Source organism: Pocillopora verrucosa, chromosome 9 (assembly GCF_036669915.1).
Source record: "Pocillopora verrucosa isolate sample1 chromosome 9, ASM3666991v2, whole genome shotgun sequence".
NCBI classification, from domain to species: Eukaryota; Metazoa; Cnidaria; class Anthozoa; order Scleractinia; family Pocilloporidae; genus Pocillopora; species Pocillopora verrucosa.
Window position 1 is genome coordinate 22511266 of NC_089320.1, and position 20498 is coordinate 22531763.

General features: G+C 37.4%; 2 protein-coding genes across 3 annotated transcripts; both read left to right on the forward strand.

The window, feature by feature from the left end:
* The first annotated feature begins 318 nt into the window (after positions 1–318).
* Positions 319–7791, forward strand: LOC131783816 (neuronal acetylcholine receptor subunit alpha-10). The gene is made up of 7 exons (XM_059100590.2): positions 319–478; positions 3183–3388; positions 3730–3774; positions 4057–4166; positions 4358–4758; positions 5288–5460; positions 5903–7791. Exons 1-7 carry the CDS (start codon positions 409–411, stop codon positions 6515–6517), a joined length of 1620 nt encoding a protein of 539 aa, XP_058956573.2. The 5' UTR covers positions 319–408; the 3' UTR covers positions 6518–7791.
* Positions 7792–9589: 1798 nt separating this feature from the next.
* On the forward strand, positions 9590–20420 carry LOC131783802 (neuronal acetylcholine receptor subunit alpha-7). Of its 2 annotated transcripts, none has more exons than XM_059100571.2 (9): positions 9590–9757; positions 12123–12246; positions 12709–12836; positions 13115–13159; positions 15838–15947; positions 17073–17217; positions 17526–17781; positions 18481–18653; positions 19450–20420. In XM_059100571.2, exons 2-9 carry the CDS (start codon positions 12168–12170, stop codon positions 20155–20157), a joined length of 1644 nt encoding a protein of 547 aa, XP_058956554.2. In that variant the 5' UTR covers positions 9590–9757; positions 12123–12167; the 3' UTR covers positions 20158–20420. The 2 variants fall into 2 exon arrangements, with proteins under 2 accessions (XP_058956554.2, XP_058956555.2); XM_059100572.2 differs by having other exon boundaries at positions 18514–18653.
* The last annotated feature ends 78 nt before the right edge of the window (positions 20421–20498 follow it).

The following is a 20498-nucleotide window of genomic DNA, read 5'->3' on the forward strand; positions in this document are numbered from 1 at the left end:
AAGTCCAAGAATTTTTTCATTGTTTCTTCAACAACCTCTCGACCGGTGTGTCTATGATCCGCATAAAAAAAGAAGTATTAGCTTCGATTCTACGTGCACAATTTCTTCTGAAGCTTTGATGTGTTTTGTCAGATGTTTAAATATAAATAAATCGGTGATTGATTTTAAACAGTTAAGTATTGTCTTCTGAAAGGCACAGTATGTAGAACTATAACAAAACATGCTTCATGTGGTTTCCGCCCGCATAACAAAGTCAACAAAGTGATAAACTTTGACATAATGTTATCTAGTTCCAGGATCGCTCTGTCGACGAATTTTAACCCTCTTCACTGTGATGAGAAGCAGCTTTGTGGCGGAGTAAAACTGTTAAAGTGAAAGATTTTCGTGCGACAACAACCTGAGATTAAGATGAGTTTTGCTGTGGCAGTGGCATTGTGTTTTTCCGTGTTAAAAACCGTTTTGGGCGCAAACAATACAGGTATGTAAACATGTACTTTTCAATATTATTATATCACAATAGCTAATGTTTCAAACGTTTCACGTCAAACTAAGCCATCGTTTGGATAAATCTTCTAGAAACTGCAAATTGCTAGGCATTCTTAAAAGTAAAATGTGTTTGACTTTGTTTGGGTGAGTGTTTCGCAAAGTTTGGGAGTTGTCACTTATTTCCATACTTGTATCACGAAAACAGAAAATTGTAGCTTAACAGAGGAGCTTTTATTAGGAAAACGTCGTAGATCTTATAAGGAATTGATCCTGACTTCGCTTTTAAGCTTTCAAGAGAAAACTCTCTTTTTACAGTGAAATATTTGATGTCATAACTCATTAGAAAAACTTGCGCTGCAACAGTTATGAACAAAAGGACCGACATTGCCCGACTCAGTGAGCTCCTGTATTTGACTCGATCAATTGCTGTGGATTGTCATGCATAAAATCACTTTTAACAACCACGCTTGTAGAAGACATCATTATCCTAAACATCGGAATTTGGGCCGGAGACTGAAACGTATCAGGAGAGCTCCTATATCACTTGTCAGTTAAGGGAGAAATATGAATTATTATTTCACGGCCGACAAAGTTACGGTTTTTTGGTGATTATGTCGTCCAGATGTGACTTTGTTCGGATTAAGCAAATAAAACTGATGTGGGACAATCGTGAAGTGGATAACGGTGAATTATTATGGCGATATTTGGTGTGCGTGTTGGTCAAGGGGAAATGCCGTTTGGATTAATAAACGGAACTTAAGTTATCTTCATCAAAGGACTGGCTCATAAATGGATTGAGGTGCAAAAATAAAACATTTCTTAAGAAGCTTATTCATAAAAGCCACTCATAACTCCAAAAATTTAGCTAAACATGAACACACGCACAAAATCACCCTCTCGCGGATAACAATTTGACCTAACATAAGTTGACGGGTAGGCTACCTTCATTAAGCTTTCAACCGACACATTTAATACATTCCAAGGCGAAGACGCATTTATATTTTAGTACAATTTTATCCAAAAAAAATAACAGTGATTAAGGCAGTCAAACAGAGTATTGTGTGAGCTTTAAGATGATAGAGTGTTGAGCTCATGTTGGTACAACAACACATTGTTTTTCCCTATGTCACCAATTGGGACTTTCTCTGTCAAAGTTAAGGAATCTACAAATAAACACAAATGCAATCGATGTGGTCTCTACTTGATGAAATCGAACCAAACTATCAAATACTTTTTTTTTCCTCTTTAAAATAAACAGTCAGGTTCCTTTAGAGGAAGTTACGCCACTTTTAAAATGTTCTCCTGTCGTGAAACCTACCAGTGTGATTAAATACGATTTGAATAGGACACTGAGAGGGTTGGGGGAGGGGAGGGGAGAGAGTGTTTTTATCTGGGTACTCTGGATTACTTCACCTGAGAGGGGATTTTTTTCCCAGGCCAAGACAGTTAGTGATTGGTTACTCCAGCCCATAATCAGTGGACTCAGGAAATTTCTGGATTGATTAATATCTTGAGAGGAAGCTTATGGTTCTCCTTAATCAAAACTTCTATAGTTCTAAAGATATGGACGGTATTAAGCATGTTGTCATTTACCGGCTTGTAAGTTAACTATACAAGATAACCATGTGTTCTGAAATTTTCGAAAGAGAGTTTTGGATTGTTCACTTCTCATATTTTTCTATATATGGACATCCTCAAGAACACTCCTTATAACTCTCCCTGATGGCTCTGTTTTAACATCTTAGTCAGTGAGGAGGCAAAAACTGTTTGATGATAGAGAAAGTTTGAGGATAAGGTGAGCAGCAAAGGCAGATCGACAGCTTCTTGTTTGGCAGCGGCAAGCTAATTTTTTTCCAATTTTTTTCGAAATTATGTTCCTCGTAGCAGTTATAGGATACTTTGCTTATAATACTAACGGTAAACCTAATTGCAAAACTGACATAACTCACAAACCATTACTTGGGATACTTTTATTATCTTCATTCAATTTTTTTTTTAAATACTCTGCATAGTCTAAAGGAATATCAATACTTAAATTACACAAGACACTTAAAACAATAGCAAAGTACACTGAGATACCGTTCATCTGGTGTGTGACTATGTCCTACTTGGTTTTTTCTCCACTCTTACAAACAAATTAGACCCTTTGGTGATATATATAAAAGGTAACTTCATTGAATTTTTTTCTTCGCCGTTTCCATATCGATGAGGTGAAATTCAATACAATTATTCTATTATAACAAGTTACTAGACAACACTCAACGCTTTTAAATAAACTGACGAGTCAGACTGCCCCTGGGCAGTTAATTTACCTTTAATTAATTTGCCGATGAATGATGACAAAGAATTATTGTTTCCAAAACTTACACATCGTCTTCGGGTTATAAAACTAAACAATCCGGACTTGCGATGTCTGTTTTGTCGCACTAGCTGGAATAAAACTTCGGATTTCGAACTATAACTGAAGCATATTTTTCTATATATGGACATCCTCAAGAACACTGCAAAATGTGACATTGAATGAGTTCTTGAAGCATTGTCTCTCAGAACAATTTTTTCAAGACAACTGCCAAGGATAGGGTCTGAAAAACGCGGAACGACGTCATCATACGACAGGCTCAGCATAGAATATGAAAACGATGACGTGGAAATATATCATTCAACTACTAATTCAAAATTGTTAAATGGTTACACAGGGGTCCCACAAATTCCTTTCACCGCGCCTTCGTCTCAGCGCCATTCTTCCACGAGTGGAATAACCCACATGTCTCCCGACCGTGAGGAGCTCACCCTATTCCGAGACTTGTTCGATGGATACGACAAGCGGCTACGGCCGGCGCTGAGAAAGGAAGACAATGTTACAGTGATACTGGGTATATCTGTGCATCAACTCATTGACATTGTGAGTACGTGGTGTATGAGATACATTGTATCCCTTTTTGACCAGGCTTTTGTGATAAAATAACAATCTTATTTCAATATCATTGATAATTTTCCCTATCTCAGGTCAGCACTGAGAGTTAGTGGAAACAGACCAAAGCTTTTCTTCTTCCTATCTGTTGTTTTTTGTTGCGAGTTATAACGATATTAATATAGTTGAGCAAAGACTGAAAAATCATGAGTAGAAAGTTATTATAAGCTTAACACTTCCAGGTACCCTGCACGGCTTAATTTTTCAAAGATCGTACCTCTCAACTGATAAACATACGATTTATTTAAGCGCGTTTTGGTTTTTGTTTGCAGGACGAGAGAAATGAGCTCATGCGACTTAGCGTTTGGGTGAGGCAGGTAAGGTTTAAGGTCTTCGAGTCTCTGGGCCATGAGCTTAACCTTTTTTAAGCATCAAGCAAATGTAGGACTTCTGTCCTTCTCTGGTGCGAGTTAGTTCATCTCAGCTACTCCTTCCCCCCCCCCCAATAATTTATCATGTTTCACAAACTTTTTTACTGGTACCCAGTCCATACTCCAGGGTGGGGAGAGGGGTGGGGAGAGTGTACGAGTGTAAGCACGTGAACTGTGTACAGTTTTACATGCTGAATATACTGAATCAGTTTTCGCTATTTTCTTTAGAAATGGGTGAATCCTTTCCTCCGATGGAATGCAACACACTACGGAGGAATTACGACTATTAATGTTAACCCAACAGAAGTTTGGAAACCCGACTTAGTCCTTTACAATAAGTAAGTAGTTTTGTTTCAAACAGGCATAAAAATTGGATGATTGTAAAGGGTTTGAAGAGATGGACGTAAGTCTGTGTTTGATTATTAGAATGATAAATACTTCAGCTGTCAAATTACATTAACGCAATCAAAAATTTTATGTGACTATTTTCTGAGTGTACTCACAACTTTATTTCCTTTTTCCCCAACAGTGTCGATGACAGCACAGACGGGTCCCTGGCGAGATTTAAATCACAGATTAAGGTTTCTAGTGATGGTACCAATCTTTGGTTGTCTCCAGCAATCCTTATAAGCTCCTGCAAGATCTACGTTAAGTACTTCCCTTTCGACGAACAGCACTGTAAGTTGAAGTTCGGATCATGGACTTACGATGGCTTTCAACTAGATTTAAGGCCTGAAGCAGATGAAGGTGTTTCTGATAAGTTTGTAAGCAATGGAGAGTGGGATCTGGTTGCTGTTCCCTGCAAAAGAAATATCGTAAAATACGTTTGTTGTCCAGAACCATACCCAGACGTCACTTACGAAGTGCAGATTCGGAGAAGAACTTTGTTCTTTTTTTTCAACATGATCATCCCTTGCCTTGTTATTGTAGGTAAGTGAGTATTGGTACTGGGGCGTAAGCTATGCATTCATTAAAGAGATCAAATGTTCAATACGCTCATAAAATAGGATATAGGTGTCGGAGACTTCGTCATTCTTGCGTGACACATGTCAGATGATGAGTGTGAACATTATGTCAAGAGGTAGAAGCACCGCCTGTAGTGATTTTGGGACATTGATCGGTTTACATAACCAACGCAACCTTGAATGACCTTTTAAATCAGTACTTATCTACAACCAATTACAATGTAGAGAATATCGTATAAGAGAGTGATTTCTTACAAATTTTGCAGAGTAGCTTTCTACACACCCGTTGTCAGTAAACGAATACGAGAGTGGAATAAAACAGTTTGATTGAGTCTAGTTCATTAGAATTGTATCCCTAGTAAACGGGGCAAAGTTTACGAAATAGGTGTTGAATCTACACATAGCAAGATGCTCTCCGTCCTAACCACCACTGCAGCTTGATTATCATCTACAACAACACTGTGATGCGGACTGAATGTTATTTCTCTCCACAGGTCTCACAATCTTGTCCTTTTACCTTCCACCTGATTCTGGTGAACGCATCTCATTGGTCATCACTAATCTCCTTGCCATGACAGTGTTCATGTTGTTGGTGGCTGAAATCATTCCTCCGACATCAGATGCCGTATCTATCATATCCACCTTTTATTCCTGCTGTATTTTTGAGGTATGTTTCCATCACGACCGAAGTAACTTTTAGTACTTAGTAGGTAACAATCATTGGTGTAAGATGTGGAACGAGTGCCACCGTTAACGGACATTATGACACAACTTTACAGAGGGTCATATTTGGTAGATTTCAGTGCGAAGGATTAAATTTGAAGTTTGTACATTTTCGTTAACCGACAACGCGAAAAATGTGCAAAAATAGATAATTAGATAATAAGTCTACGTTTCCGTTGGCTTAGATACTCTGAAAACTATATCTAAGTTGGGAGTTATTATGGCAAACTCTTTTAAAGCGGAAAATATGAAGCCATGTTACATTCAAGTTACCTTTCCTCGCTAAGTCGGTAAAAGTAGAATTATGGAAGAAATGTTGACATCAAATCACTTGACCGCTAATGATTCTAGTTATTGAAACGATGATCAGTCTTAAATTTTTTCAGGTTGGAATTGCTCTTATTGGGACATGTGTGGTTCTCAAGTATCATTTTTCAAATCCCTCTATTCACAAGATGCCAAATTGGCTTCGCTTTGTGGTCCTCCACTGCTTGGGAAAGCTTTTTCACAAGAAACTTCGTGATGACAACTCGGAAAACCCATTAGAAACAGGAGCCCCATTCGAAAAACGTAAACTTGTGAGGTCAGACAATGGATACATCGAGGCGTTTTCACCTCGAAACGAAGCCCTGAATCAAAGATTTGGTTTGCTCGAGAAGAGACTCTCTGGATTAGCGAGTGGAAAGTGGGCCACCGAAGGAAGAACGTCTTCAGACGACAGAGAACATAGAAGATCCTATGTTGGGAACGACGTCACAGAAGAGACGCGATATGATGACCAAACCTCTCTGACAAAAGCCATTACGCACAAGCAGGGAGCCATTGCAAATGCTTTAGAAAAACTGGTGGAGGCTCAAGAAGCGCAGGACGAAGAAGGGAAGCAACGCGAGGAGTGGATGATGGCTGCGTCAATCGTGGACACCACTTGCATGTGGATTTTTACGCTCACTTTGATAGCTTCGCTTATTGCCTTGTTTTTTCAAATTCCAAAATATGATTAACGCACGAAATTGATATTCTTGACTGCTTTGCATGGACGCGTGAGACTGTTTCACGCGCGCTGATCGAAGTTGACAAAATTTGACCTCTTTTAGTTATCGGCTCGGCCATAGGCTATACAGGGTTGTCGAGAAAGGAAAGTTCACAAGCTTTGAAAATTAAAGATAATTTGTCCTTAACAACTCTTTGCTGAACCTTCGCATTCTTTAGATTAGTAATTCTACATTCTAACTACCAAGCGTTACTATGCAAGCTTGATATTAGAATTTGGTGTTACGTCAAAATGACATACTGATAAAAGGCGGGGTTAAGACTGACTCAATCATGCTTTTAAAACCGACGAAAATTCTCCCTATGCGTTTTTCTGAAACAACAATGTCGATCAAGTTCCATAGAGTAGCCCTTTGAAAAAAAATTGAATTTTGTATCCATCATTGAAATTTGTTCCAGTATAGATATTTGACGCTGTAAATAATAGCTTGCACTATAATTGGGTCTTTATTTCCTGCTTTATATGTCCATTTCGGATTTCGTTGTAATATTTGACGTTTCATCTCGATCTTAATACTTTGTTCGTTGGTTGAATCGGAGGGATCAAAAATTAAATTAAACCTTTCATTCCCCTCTTGGGCTTTTCAAAATATATTTTTCTGTATAAGTATTGATTTTCTTTAAGATCATTATTGAGTTAAAATCACATTTTAAGAACATTGACATTATTTAGGCAACGTTCAAACCCACTGCACATCTAAAACGTTTTTGGACGAAAACCAACCTGTTTGTTTGCTTTTTGTTTTTTCCGTTCCTTTTTTTTTTTTTTTTTCGCTTTTTTCGTAATATTACTTTTTTTTTTTATATTTTTACTCCTTTTTTTTCGGATTTCTCTTTCACGGCGATTTTTTTATTAGTGCCCGGTGATCGTTAGCATTGACTTCTGAACTCTGAGGGAGTTAATTTTGACCAAAACATACATGGTTGGATATCAGAGAATTTGCGTCCACCCCGTTAAACTGTTGTTAATGTAAACGTAGATCCATCATTACACATTATGGCCTCGAGGGTGCTAGTTGAAGTCGTTTTTTCGTTCAATTTTTGAGTAAAACACATTTTTAAGCAAGATTAGTCACGATATTCTTATTCTAAAGTTAGAAAACTTATCTTGGGTACGATCTTCATTTTACAACAAATTATAAAGAAGGAAACTATAGGTAACGTTCTCAAGTAAATGGTTCTATTGTAATTTTCCAGTTGGCTGATAGATGTAACTTGAATAAAACAAAAATTGAGTATGCGGGCTCGATGGATTGGTTCCCACCCAAAACGAGCGAAATAAGATTTTACTGACCACCTGGCTTTTGTATGACTTCGCACCTCTCTCCCAAGATACCACCTACAACCTCTTAAAATGTGGTTCTTGGCGCTAGATCCTAGAAGGTTGCAAAACATTTTCGGCGATATCAGCAGTCTCCTTTAGTCTTTAAGGTTGAGAAATTGCATTTGGAATTCCAAACATCAGCTTCGTGACTCCATTTCCGACGCACTAAGACGTAATTTTGTATAAACAGAAAGCGTTCATTGTTCGCTTTTTCCTCTTCCGCTTTGCGGTTTGTGGGTCAGATCGTTACAAAAAAATGTGAGCAAAAGTAATCTCTATAAGCAAAGGGATAAATTTGATGTCAAGTCACTGATAATATAGCTTTCGTATTACATACCCATGGTCTTGATATGGAAAAGGAACTTCAAAACAGGATGAATTGTTTACTAATTTCTGAAGCACTTTCTCATCCCTAAGACTCGATTTGATTAACTTAGAAAGTAGATATCCAAATGATCAAAAACCCTCACTTCTGAAAGGTCTAAGTTCGTTGTTAACTTAATCCAAAGGTGATAACAAAATGAAACCATATATATATATATCTACAAATATATATATATACATATATATATATATGCATGCCACCACGAGCAAGCCTAATTTTCTGCGTGTTTTTCCTTCCCAGTAGAAAGTATCGTGATTTGGTGACGGTTGAATCTGGTCACAAATGTCTCTGTTGAAAAGATATCGTCACCTTGCTTTGCTGCCTTAACGCCGTGTAAATTTAAAACGCTTCTCTGATCGGAGACTAATGTGGGCAAGCTAAGCAGAACACTCGCAGCCTTCATGGCGCCGTATATTCACTTTATTTGTTTATACATCTGTTAGCTCGCGCTGTGCTGATCTCTGATTCCCTGATAAGAAAGCAAGTTAGTAGAATTCCTTTGCTTGCTAATTATACGGTTCAGAGAATTAGAATTTAGAATTTTCAAAGTATGGTGTAGAAAAACGTTTATACTTTTTACTTTTGATTTTATTTAAATGTGATAAATAGGAAAAAGGCGGTCTAGTTATTTATACTTTTAAATCTTGATGATTTATTTCATTTGTGTGTTTTCAACATCTCAAGAAGCGGTATTATGTGAATGTCATTAGGGAAATTTTCATTTATCCATATTCTAATTGTTCTTTTGTTTCAGCTGTAAGCAAAGCAAATAAATCCGAAACCGCCATGGCACCTCAAGCTCGTGACAGTACTCAACAAACATTACGGTAAAGTGTTGAGACTTGTTTTAATTAGAAACAAATTTTGCTAGTGTTCGAAATGTTTACTTACGTGAAAACAAATGGTGATAGAGTAGTGTTTTAAGTTTTGTTTTGTTTTGTTTCGTTTTGTTTTGGTTTTTTTTTTTAATTGAATCTGAGCGTTTGCGTATATTCTAGACAGCCTAGTTTGAAGCAACTTCCTCGATCACGTGAGATTTGTTATGGGTTTATCTGCTGTCCCGGTCAGAACAAAACGAACAAGTTACAATTATGGAAAACTTCTATCAAACAAAGCCGAGGGTAATCTAAGACTTGATCTATCTGGATGGGTCTGAGACCTTATGTGAAAAGAAAAGTGAGGAACATGAAGTGCACGTGTTCTATTAGCAGATGAACACGACATTTCCCGTGACAAGTGATAGTCAAATAAATATTCTCACAGCAGGTTAGGAATTTCTTTGAAGTGTAATCCACCTTTAACCTTATTATACCTCTTATGGATTTTGTTAATAAGACCTGGATTTTGGTGCGTTTTAGCAGCCAAATTGTTCAAAGGTAACTGTGTTGGCCAGTGGAAAATTAAGAAGATCACGAGATCCAAAACGCTACTTAAGCGAACTGTGATTTAAAACGTCAAGACAACCAACGTAAACCTGGTTCGGTAGGTACCTGTTTTAAGTGTGTGTAAATGTTTTTGTGTCGGCCGATTGCGATGTATTTCATGCGCAGTTTTTGGAATTAATTTACGGCGAAGTTTCATCTGAAAACGGCGCAGATATAATAGCGGTAAAAACATGGCGGCATATATGAAGCGCTAGGAAGTAGCTTGGCGTGAAGAGGTCTATTTAAGTTATGGAGCGAAGTGGAGATAACTTGGAACGTAGTGTTTATGTTATGAATTATTTGACTCCTTAAAATAAAAATTCATATTATGGTGGCAGACTTCAGAAGGTATTAGAGACTGAAACATCTTTCTCGGACTCTTCTCACTTTTCTTCATCCTAGGAGAACATGCAGAGTACAATAACATAGTTCACTTTATTTCTTAAGTCAATATAATTATTTTAAGAGAGGTGCATTTCAAAATTACCGTGTTCATCAGTGAACAAATCCAGTACAATTATAGGGCCTAAGAGCTAACAGTTATATTACGCAAATTTTGCCTATGACTTGAATTGCATCAGCGTTTTTTCCTTCTGGTGACCTTTTTTACCCATGGTAATTAGTAGAGGCTGAGAAAGAAAATGGAATGTTCAGAAAACAGTAGAATGTTAAATTTGTTCCCTTGGCGATAATTTGATGAGCCCGAACATATCTATAAATGTTTTTTATTATAATCGTCCATCTGTAAGCTCATCCATCCTCCATTTTAACTCTCAAATCAAACGAAAATCGCTCCATATTTCATCGCCAAACTTAGGGAAATAGTCATTTCTTTAAATTAGAAAATTATGCAAACAGTATCTGGAGAATTTCGAAATTCCGATCTTATAGATAAAATGCGTTGAAATCGCAAGGGTCTTAATTGATTACTATCCCTTCTTTTTTAAAGATACGGCAAAAGTAGGGTTTCTTTGGCAATGAATTATTATCTATGAAGGTGGAGTTAGCAATCGGCAGCAAACGCGACACAACACTTGTGTTGTACAGAACATAATCCTCTTTTAATTAAGAGCGGAAACTTTTAATGATGGTCTGTCATTTTACACGGATTAACTAAAAGTCGGATGAAATGAAGTACTGACCTTGATAATCGAGAGGTTATGCACGAAAGTACAGCTTTAAATTTTCACACTGGTCTTTTTTAACTAATTACATTGAAGAGTAGTGTTTTAAGATTGGAAATAACAAGAAAAAGAGGGTTTGTAGGAGTTATTTATTGCTTTTTGCTGTTTAAGTCACTCTAAGCTTCTCTTTAAAAATCAATATTGAAATAACTTCACGGCAAACTTAAACGATAATTAACAATCCGAAATATAAAAAAGTTTTCAAGGACTCTTTGGGCAAAGGAAAGAGGTAGGAAGCAGCTGATGGGCTCTTAAGAAAGATCTGAAAAATGTTGTCCCTAGGTTCCTTGAACTAAAGAGTTGAAGTCATTCATACATCTATTCTCATGATGTCATTGTCGCTGTACAGCCATTAATGACTCTTTCACAGTCTGGTATTACTGCCCCAAGAAATTTTTGTAATTGACATTCAATTTCAAGCAGTTCAAATTATTCAACTTCCTCCCAGAGCCGCTCTACAGAAGAACCTCTTTATTTCCCTGATCACACGTTATCTTTTTTAATATTGTTCGGAATGGACGATACTATTATAAAAAAGCCCAACTTAGTTATCGCTCGATTCAGCACCTCATTATATTCATCGGCCAAAGGGGAGTTTGCCAATCTGATGACATGTGCTGCAATGGAAACGTCTAACTGAAGCCAAAAATAGGTTTAACCCGCAAACTCCCATGAGTGACCAAGACAGAATTTCTCCTTACGGCATCAATACAACATCAATCAGATAAGTGATGCGACTAAAGTAAAATTAACAATTGGTTCATACGTCAGCGTGCGTTCATCGAGATATGAAGCAGGTGGGAAGTTTGGAGAGCACGAAAGATGCGTAAGAGTTGCTCGAGGCGTAGCCGAGAGCAACTCTAGCTTCTTGAGTGCTCTCCAAACTTCCTAAGTGCTTCATATCTCGATGAACGCACAGCTGACGTATGAACCAATGGTTTTATAACATTTTCAACCCGATGGAAAATTTTTTCTCGAGGGATTTGTTTGCAGACGTCATGAGCGTGCACAATAGGAATATGAAGCACGCTCGCGCAATTGAATTTGATTAGACAAATTTACTAGCTATGTTATAATATCAATTTGGGGATAAATATTTAATCCAATACTAAACTCTCTGAACTAGCATTATAAGAATTGCATGGTTGACAGTAAGTAGAATTAAAAATTTGATCTGAGAGTTAAAGGGATAAGGAGCAACAAAAGCTCGTGATTATTTGTTTTCTTTTCTTTTCTCAGATCGAGCTGCGAGGTTGTAGTGAGCCCAGTGACACTTCCTCAGAGATGTACTACATGCGACCGACCATCTTTGTTTTGGTAGTGTGTTATTGTGTTAAGTCAGGCATTGGTGAAAACTTTCAAGGTAGAGAATATGTTTCACTCAATTACGACCTCAAGAGACAATCACTCATTATAGAAATGCGACGTATCATCATAAATTGTGTAATATGACTGGGCAACGCGGGTACCCTGCAAGCCACAAAAAGAGGCAAATTGCCGGGTACAGCTGCCTTAGTTTAACTTAAGTATTTTTTTCAGTTCACGTCAAAAAAAATCAAATCCTTGTTGAAGGCTCGTAACGACACATTTCTTAAGTAAAATCTTAAGGAAAGGCGACAAAGACAAGTCCTCGGGTCAAAAGGAACAAGTGCACATGATCAAGACAGAGTTAATGAGTAACTACTATATGTCTGCTCTCTAAGTCAGTAATGTGAATTCCTGACGGATTCTACTATTTATTAAAGGACAAGAGGTCAACATTTATGTTTATGGCAAAAACAATATTTCCTTTCAACGATACAAATATAAAAAATTCTCTCCGCAGATGGAGATTACGACGAAAGACTGGTAGAACTCCTTTTGAGTCACAGCAAATCTCGTCGTCCTGTCCTTTCGATCAAGGACAATGTTACAGTGCAGTTTGGAATAACTTTGAATCAAATCATAGATGTGGTATGTATCATGATAATCTTATCCTGTCGAGAAATCGTACGGTTTCAGGAACTCTCTGGCTGAAGTAAACGACAATGACACTAAGATGTGTCGCGGAAACAGGAGTAGTAGTGAATGCTTCCTAAGCGCATGAAAACTCTCTGGACCTTTCATTCCCACTGTCCTTCGTGTTTACCAGTGGGCCGGCTTTGCATAATCAGAGTTATTTAAGCTAGACAGTACATTCATATTGGTTAGGAAGACAGCTCTCTGGGTTGTTTGTTTTACTTTCTTTACAGGTTGAAAGAAATCAAATTCTAAAACTGAGTCTTTTCATCAGGCAGGTAATGGCACACATCTACATGTCATTTAATAACGGTTTAATTTAACTTTGAAAATATACGTTTTTCCCCTAAAATCTTCAGCGCGGGTCATATTACGGATACTTCAATAAATGCTTTTGCAAATAACACGTTCTTTTTGCCATGCATTCCTTGCCTTTCCCTATACCATGGTGATTTCGATCTCTAGTATCTCAATCGGCGCGTAGCTGTCAACATTAATTGGGGTAGAAAAGGGAGTGGCCTAATCATATTTAAAATGAAAGATCAATCCGAATGGAATTAGAATGAACAACTAAAACCTGTGCACTGACATGATATGGAAACGAAACCCTTGTTGATACATTGAGAGAACATAAACAAAAACTTATTGAAAACCAAGCCACTGGAATACTGAATCGATTTAGTCAGACCCCATTCAAGCGGCCATTTCTTTATTTGGACAGAAACAGCAACTACAAAAATCCCTGTGAGGAAGTTAGGGGTAGAGGGTAAATTTAACCACGGAGGTTATTGAATAGTTTTAAGATCATAGCTTTAAGACTTTTTCACGTAGGTTTTAGCACAATTGTATCTATATCATTGGCATAAAGAGTGATCTAGTATTTGGTACAGTGAGGTAGATTGGCAATGTATCAAATTTACTTTAACAGCGAAAAACTAGGCGGGAAAGTAGCTGTTGTCGTTTTCTATGTCCTTAAATTTTTGTAACAGCACCATAATGGTTATATATTTAACGGTTGTGATTTATCACCTTCACCACTGTAATCATTATACATAGGATGATGTGCAATTCCGTAGTATGATACGGCAGCAACAAAGCCATGTCCTCCTGAAAAATGATGATTGAATATAAAAGACGCGCGTGTGCAATAAAAGTTAATCTCAATAGAATAAAAATGAAAAGGACTGGTTAACTTTAAGTTCAGTCGACGGATGGGGATGTAATCCACTCTCAGACCTCTTGATTTTGTGGTGAGATGCTCTACCACTGAACTAAAAAGAACTGATCAGCCGAGGCATGTTTCGTATGTGATAAGCTTAAGCGTCCTCTCTACCACTGGGATCAGCACTTATCCTCTCGCAGCCACAGCGCACATATATATTTGACAAGGAGCCTGACTTACCAGGTGGACTGTCCATTTTAGCCTTGTCGCCCTCAGAGTTGAGTGGCTTAAGCTCGTTCTTTGGAAACAAATTGATTCGTTTTAAAAATCAAAATTGAGAGGAAGCTGAATGATGATGAACAGTAAATCAAAGTGAACGATAGCTTGTTATTGAGATGTGACAATTAAGGAACAATGGCTACTGTACATATTTACCATCTTTTCTTGTTCGTTGTCCTTTGTATACGCGAGAGGAAACGAAATCGCCAGACCCAAAGTTATCAGCAAAATAAAGCAGTTCATGTTTCGTCGGTGATCACTTTTTAAAAGAAATAACCAATATCATGTAATGAATCTCATCGAGGCGACATTAATTGCTCTGTAACGTGACAAAGAATTCAGAGGACTAAACATCAGTGATTCTGTCGACAATAAAATCTATACCTTGTTCTTGAGATTCGCTTTGATTGAAGAAATCCGGGGTTAAATGATTCTAACTGCAATCGGCTGATCATCTTATATCTGTTTTTCCTTTCCCAATATGTTATATGTTTATTTTGTACAATTGTATCTCTAGGCGTTCTATAGGATAAGATACTTTATTTAACGTCAAATACACAGATGGTTGTTTCCCAGCCCCTCACGCCAGAGACTTATAATGGAGCTAAAGCTAAAAACAAACGGAAACAAAGAAAAAAACAGTATAATTAAGATCATATTAAGGCCGGATTCCTAACAAAAGTTAAAATTGATCCTCTTTATCGTAAATTTTTTTTTTAACTAAATGACCCAAAAGTTATTACATGACCTCACGGTACATGTAGCAGTTTGATTGAAGTGAAATGTGTTCTTCCTAAATCTGTGTACATGGATATCTTCTCCTCTTCATTTTCTCATATCACTATAATCAGTTCATTTTGTATAGGTAATCACATGATTTCGAGTGCAATTTGGAATAAATAAGCACGAGTAAATTTTTTTTAAAGACTAACAAAATCGCACGAGCTCGTAGAGCGAGTGCAATTTGTGGTCAATCTGTCAACACAGATTACAATAAGGATTCTTAGATAGAATAATTTTGCTCTGAACCTGACGAAAAGGGGGTTCTAAAATTGAACCACTCATTTTTTAAGTGAGGAAATAGGAAGCCAATGAAAAACAAAACAGGATATGCTATTAAAAAAACAGATGATGAAATTTTAGGAGCCCTTTGCACCATTCTTTGGAAACGGAACAACATCCTGGGTTTGAAGAATCTTTTCCTTTTTTAGATTACTTTATTTTTCTCTTTTGACCAATTGCTGCATATTTTTTATTTGTATGAGATTGATTTTTAAAATATATCTGCAAAAAAAAACTTTATCGATAACAAAAATTCAATCTTCTTTCGTCTCAGGGAAAGTAAGTCGCATCCACTTTAAATCACTTATCAATCAATTGTAAATTATTTTCATAACATCGTGTTTTGTCTGACAAGCTTTAGATGTCTATAGGTTTTAGTCGTAGGAAGCTCATAGGAGTAACGTGACATTTTCTTCTCGCCTTATTGGAGAATCATTTTTTTTCCATGTATAGGTTTGGGTAAATCCTTTACTGCGGTGGAATGTGAGTGATTATGGTGGAATAACAGAAGTTAACATCGATGCGGATAAATTATGGACACCGGACATTTACCTCTATAACAAGTAAATGTATTTATATTAGCTGTGAATATATGAAAGTCATACATTTGAACTGCGGATAAAGACGTGAATATGAAAGCGATCTTCGCAGTTATGAACACTACTTAAGCAGTATAGTGAAAAGAAGGCCTGAAAAAAAATTCAGGCCTGCACCGGTATCGCAGAGGTTCAAATCCCGTACAGGCCTGAGTTTTTTTCAGGTCTTCTTTTCACTACTGCTTTAGTAGTGTTCATAACTGCGAAGATCGCTTTCATATTCATGTATTAATATTCTTCACTATCATTTCCTGTTTCTTAAGAAAATAAGGGCAGGTGAATAGTATGCCCGTTTATGAACGATTTTCAATTGAGTATCTATAAAGTAATATGGGATTGTTTTGTTTTTCCTTTACTTCGCTTTGTGATTGGTTCAGAAAACTTGCGCCACTATCTCAACCCATGGATCGGGAGTAAAACTAAAAAAAAATCCATTTTCTGACCAAGAGAGATCCTTCCTCAGTAAGGACTTAATTTCTGTTTCTATTTCTGGAAAGACCGACGAATTTTTCAGTTAAGCAAGGCGTTGCTATTTGGACAAAATTATGGCTCCCATCGTCAAAACATTACTATTATACATAAAAGACAGCCAACACGCACTTGAAGTTTTTCGCAAGTTTAATTTCATTGATGAAGACAAACTCCTTTCACTCTTTTTACTCTCTCTCCCCATGGTGAAGGTCTCCTGGCCCTCGAACATTTTTTGTTCGTACTGTTAAGGAATCTACCTCTAAAACACTGCTCCGCCTAGCCGTACTGATGCTGACACTTAATTGCTTTTCTTGTGGGGAAAACTATAACCAACAAACTGATGGCGTAGCTATGGGTACCAAATAGCTACGCCAAAAGCTACCTCCTCTACCAGAGAGGAGCCAACTCAGTTTATAAACACTATCAATTCCTTCCACCAGGCTATAAAATACACTTGTTGGGCCTTTTTGGATATCAAAGTTTCAACTGAAGGCAATGGTCTATCCTCTGGTGTTTACTACAAACCGACAGACTCAAATAGTTACTTGTGGTATTCAGTCATTTTTGCAGTTTGGAATTGACCTCGTGTAAATAGCCGGCTCTTGTTGTTTTACTTATTAGTGCGGACGATTCTAGCGATGGGGCTCAGGACAGGATGAAAACCAAGATAAAGGTGAATCACAATGGCACTAACACATGGCTAGCACCCTCCATACTCCAGAGCTCATGTAAAATTGACGTACATTACTTTCCCTTTGACGAGCAGGTGAGTAAACATTAACCCGTCGCATTTCACTTAGTTACAGTAACGTGGATCGTAACTCAACATGTATATTCTCACTGCAACGTCACTGTACGCGTTTCCACGAGAGTAAATTGCATTGTTAATTTTTTTACCCAGGACAGAGGTCATGTAAAGATAATTCTTTCTGACGCTCAAAAGAGTCTGGCTATCAATGAGGATCGCGGCGTATCGACTGCCACACTGTTTCGTCAAGCAATGACGTATGATTTTTAAAAGTGTTGTTTTTAGGGTGAATGCTGTCGATTCTGCTTTTTATACTTTCTTTTCAGACATGTTCTCTAAAGTTCGGCTCGTGGACATATGACGCATGGCGTGTTGATATAAAAGCTGAAAGCGCTCTCGCTGATACCAAAACAACACAAGTGAATGGAGAATGGGATTTAGTAGGGTTCCCCTGTGGGAGAAATGTCATGAAATATGAATGCTGCCCGCAGCCTTACTCTGATGTCACCTGCACTTTAAAGCTACGGAGAAGAACAACATACTTCTTCGTCAATTTAATTGTTCCTTGTTTTCTAATCACACGTAAGTTAAAAATATCAGCTGTAACAGTCAATTATATGTTTCTTAACCCTTTTACTCCTAAGATCTCATTATTAATTCTTTTTACTGCCCGCCATACAATTCCTATCATGTTACTTCGGAGAATTATATCAACTAATATTCCTCTAACTGATATTTAACAAGTATTGATCTCAGTGGAGGTTAACATCGGTGGATATTTACCAAGCCGCGAACCGACACCGAGGTGAATACTTGTTTTAGTATATACCACATAGATACCAAAATTATGTTCATTTCTTTACATATATATATATATATATATATATATATACAACTATTCACCAATAAGCGCCCATAAAGCACTATTCACTTCTGTGGTATATAATAATTTTCTTTACTCTCAGCACTTGTCTGATTAACATTGTATTGATATTTTAAGGAGATATTCTGTCTTGGTTACTCATGGACGTTAAAGGCTTTAGATTTTATTGATGTAATTACGTGCTCATCAATCTCTGATGAGCATGATATTATGCGTGTTACAAGTCTCCAACAATTGAAAGGTTTGAGCCGGAGACCATAGGAGCAGACTCGATCATTGCTGGTCTACAATCTCCGCCTATAGCAGTGAAAAACTGTTCAATTAATTAACTACAGATCTGAAGCGCTAGCTAATTTTTTTGTTTCTTTTCTATTCTTTTTTTTTCTTTTTTTCACCAGTTCTGTCTCTGCTGTCCTTTTTCCTTCCCTCAGAGGCTGGTGAAAGAATCACGTTGGTGATCACTACCTTATTAGCACTGACAGTGTTCATGCTGATTGTTGCTGACATATTACCACAAACATCTGAGGTAGTGCCAATCATCAGTGTTTATTTCCTCAGTATACTTATAGAGGTAAGTTGTATGAAAAAAAAACGGTCCTCTTGCTCTCTGTTTTTCGATTGTATTGTCACACAGTAATGACACCGCGCTCCTGTAGTTTTGAAGTAAAGGAGCTAAAAGGCGCCGAATTCATTTTATATTTGAGTGGCTCATAAAAGAGATGGAAAAAAACATAATGGAGAGATAGTCGTGTATAATTTCAGTAAGTCAGACTTAGACCAGAACTGACCATCTGCTAACGGAACGGTTTGCTCAGAAATCAGGGGAGATCATCTGTTGCACAGCTGCACAAATAAAGACGTTTAAGTCCATTTAACCACTGCTGATGATGAGCTTCCTCATTAAATTTTAAATGTTTTTTTAGATGGGAATACAAAACTGGAATTTTATTAAACAACAAAATGGTCTAAATCAATCAGAACAATGCAGATAAGTTATATTTATCTTAGCGCTCTCCAAGCCATAAGCCAGTGGCCTAAGTTTCTTTGGCATTTCTCAGCGACTGCGCATGCTCACCACCTCGCAGCCCTTTAGAGTTACCTGTTCATAGAACCCTTCACTGGATTAATTTTCCCTACTTCCCGTACAAAACTTACCTCTTTTTCTGCAAGAGTCTGTGTTTTTCTTTTCATTATACGAAATACCGGTATGTGATGATGAAGGTTCACTGATCACACTTTATTCCTAACTAACATGACACCAGATTTGGTATCAACTACATGGTCGTTAGAAATAAAGGCATAACAGATGATAAAGGAGATCTAATTTACATATTGTATCAAATGTCTTCTCATTTTCTATTCCAAAGGTCGGTCTTTCGCTAATCGCCACTGTCTTAGTGTTGAAGTGCTACTTCACCAACCCTTCGTTCTCAGAAGTTCCTTTCTGGATTCGCTTAGTAATCATCCAATGGTTGGGTAAACTTTTGAAAATCGAAGTTAAAAGAAAACGAAGGCAAATGCGCAAAAAGGAAGAAAAAGCAGCTGAAGAAGAAAAGAAATCCAACCGACCCCTGTCTGTAGCAGAGTCGTTGGACCCAAATTTTAATTTGTTTCACCAAAGGTTCGCGAGCCGAAGGAACACAGAGGCAAATATTAACTTACTTGAACATCACAATGCACACAAATGTGGAACTTGTCATGAGATGACGGTGGATATGCTTCATTTGGGACACGGAATTCACTCCAGGAACATCAGTAGATATCCTTCGAGAGCTTCAGTCAGGAGGGAGTCCGTGTACGATAATGCTCCCATAAATAATGATGATCTCAGAGCGAACACGTCCGCACATTCGAATTCAAACTCGCTTATCACTGCCATGCTCCATCAGCAAGAGCACCTAGTGCACTATGTGAAGAAACTGGTACGAGCTGTTGAAGAACAGGACGAGTATGATTCTAAAAAAGAGGAGTGGATCCTAGTTGCGGAGATTCTAGATTCCTTTTTCCTCTACTTGTTTGTGATTATCATGATTGGATCCACCATAATGATTTTCAGCGTAGGGAAGTCACTGTAAACGTGAGTAATGCAGTTAGGGCTACGGAAGAGAACCGTAGAATTATGCAGCTAAGATATGTCGCTAAGTCTGGAATTCTTGTAAAAACTTGAAATATTTAAAATTACAAGCTGGGATCAACCAAACGAGTTAATAGGAGGTCGAGGTTAATATTCAGACATAGTTAAGATTTTTAAATTCGTTATACATGAATTTTTGGGTATTTTCACCCAAATGAATCATGAAAAGATAAAAATAGGAACGTTGTATAAGTATAAATGATTTAATTAGCATTAAGGAAGACAATTGGCGGATATGTTCTCAAGCAAGATGAATTAAAAATACTTTAAGAGGACCTTATT

Bases quoted from the DNA above. Each gene is read 5' to 3' on its own strand.
- LOC131783816 (XM_059100590.2), top strand. From the start codon at position 409: ATGAGTTTTGCTGTGGCAGTGGCATTGTGTTTTTCCGTGTTAAAAACC. The intron at 4,167-4,357 runs GTAAGTAGTTTT...TTTCCCCAACAG, and splicing joins GACTTAGTCCTTTACAATAA to TGTCGATGACAGCACAGACG. The intron at 4,759-5,287 runs GTAAGTGAGTAT...TTCTCTCCACAG, and splicing joins CCCTTGCCTTGTTATTGTAG to GTCTCACAATCTTGTCCTTT.
- LOC131783802 (XM_059100571.2), top strand. From the start codon at position 12,168: ATGTACTACATGCGACCGACCATCTTTGTTTTGGTAGTGTGTTATTGT. The intron at 17,218-17,525 runs GTGAGTAAACAT...CTTTCTTTTCAG, and splicing joins ACTTTCCCTTTGACGAGCAG to ACATGTTCTCTAAAGTTCGG. The intron at 17,782-18,480 runs GTAAGTTAAAAA...TTTTTTCACCAG, and splicing joins TCCTTGTTTTCTAATCACAC to TTCTGTCTCTGCTGTCCTTT.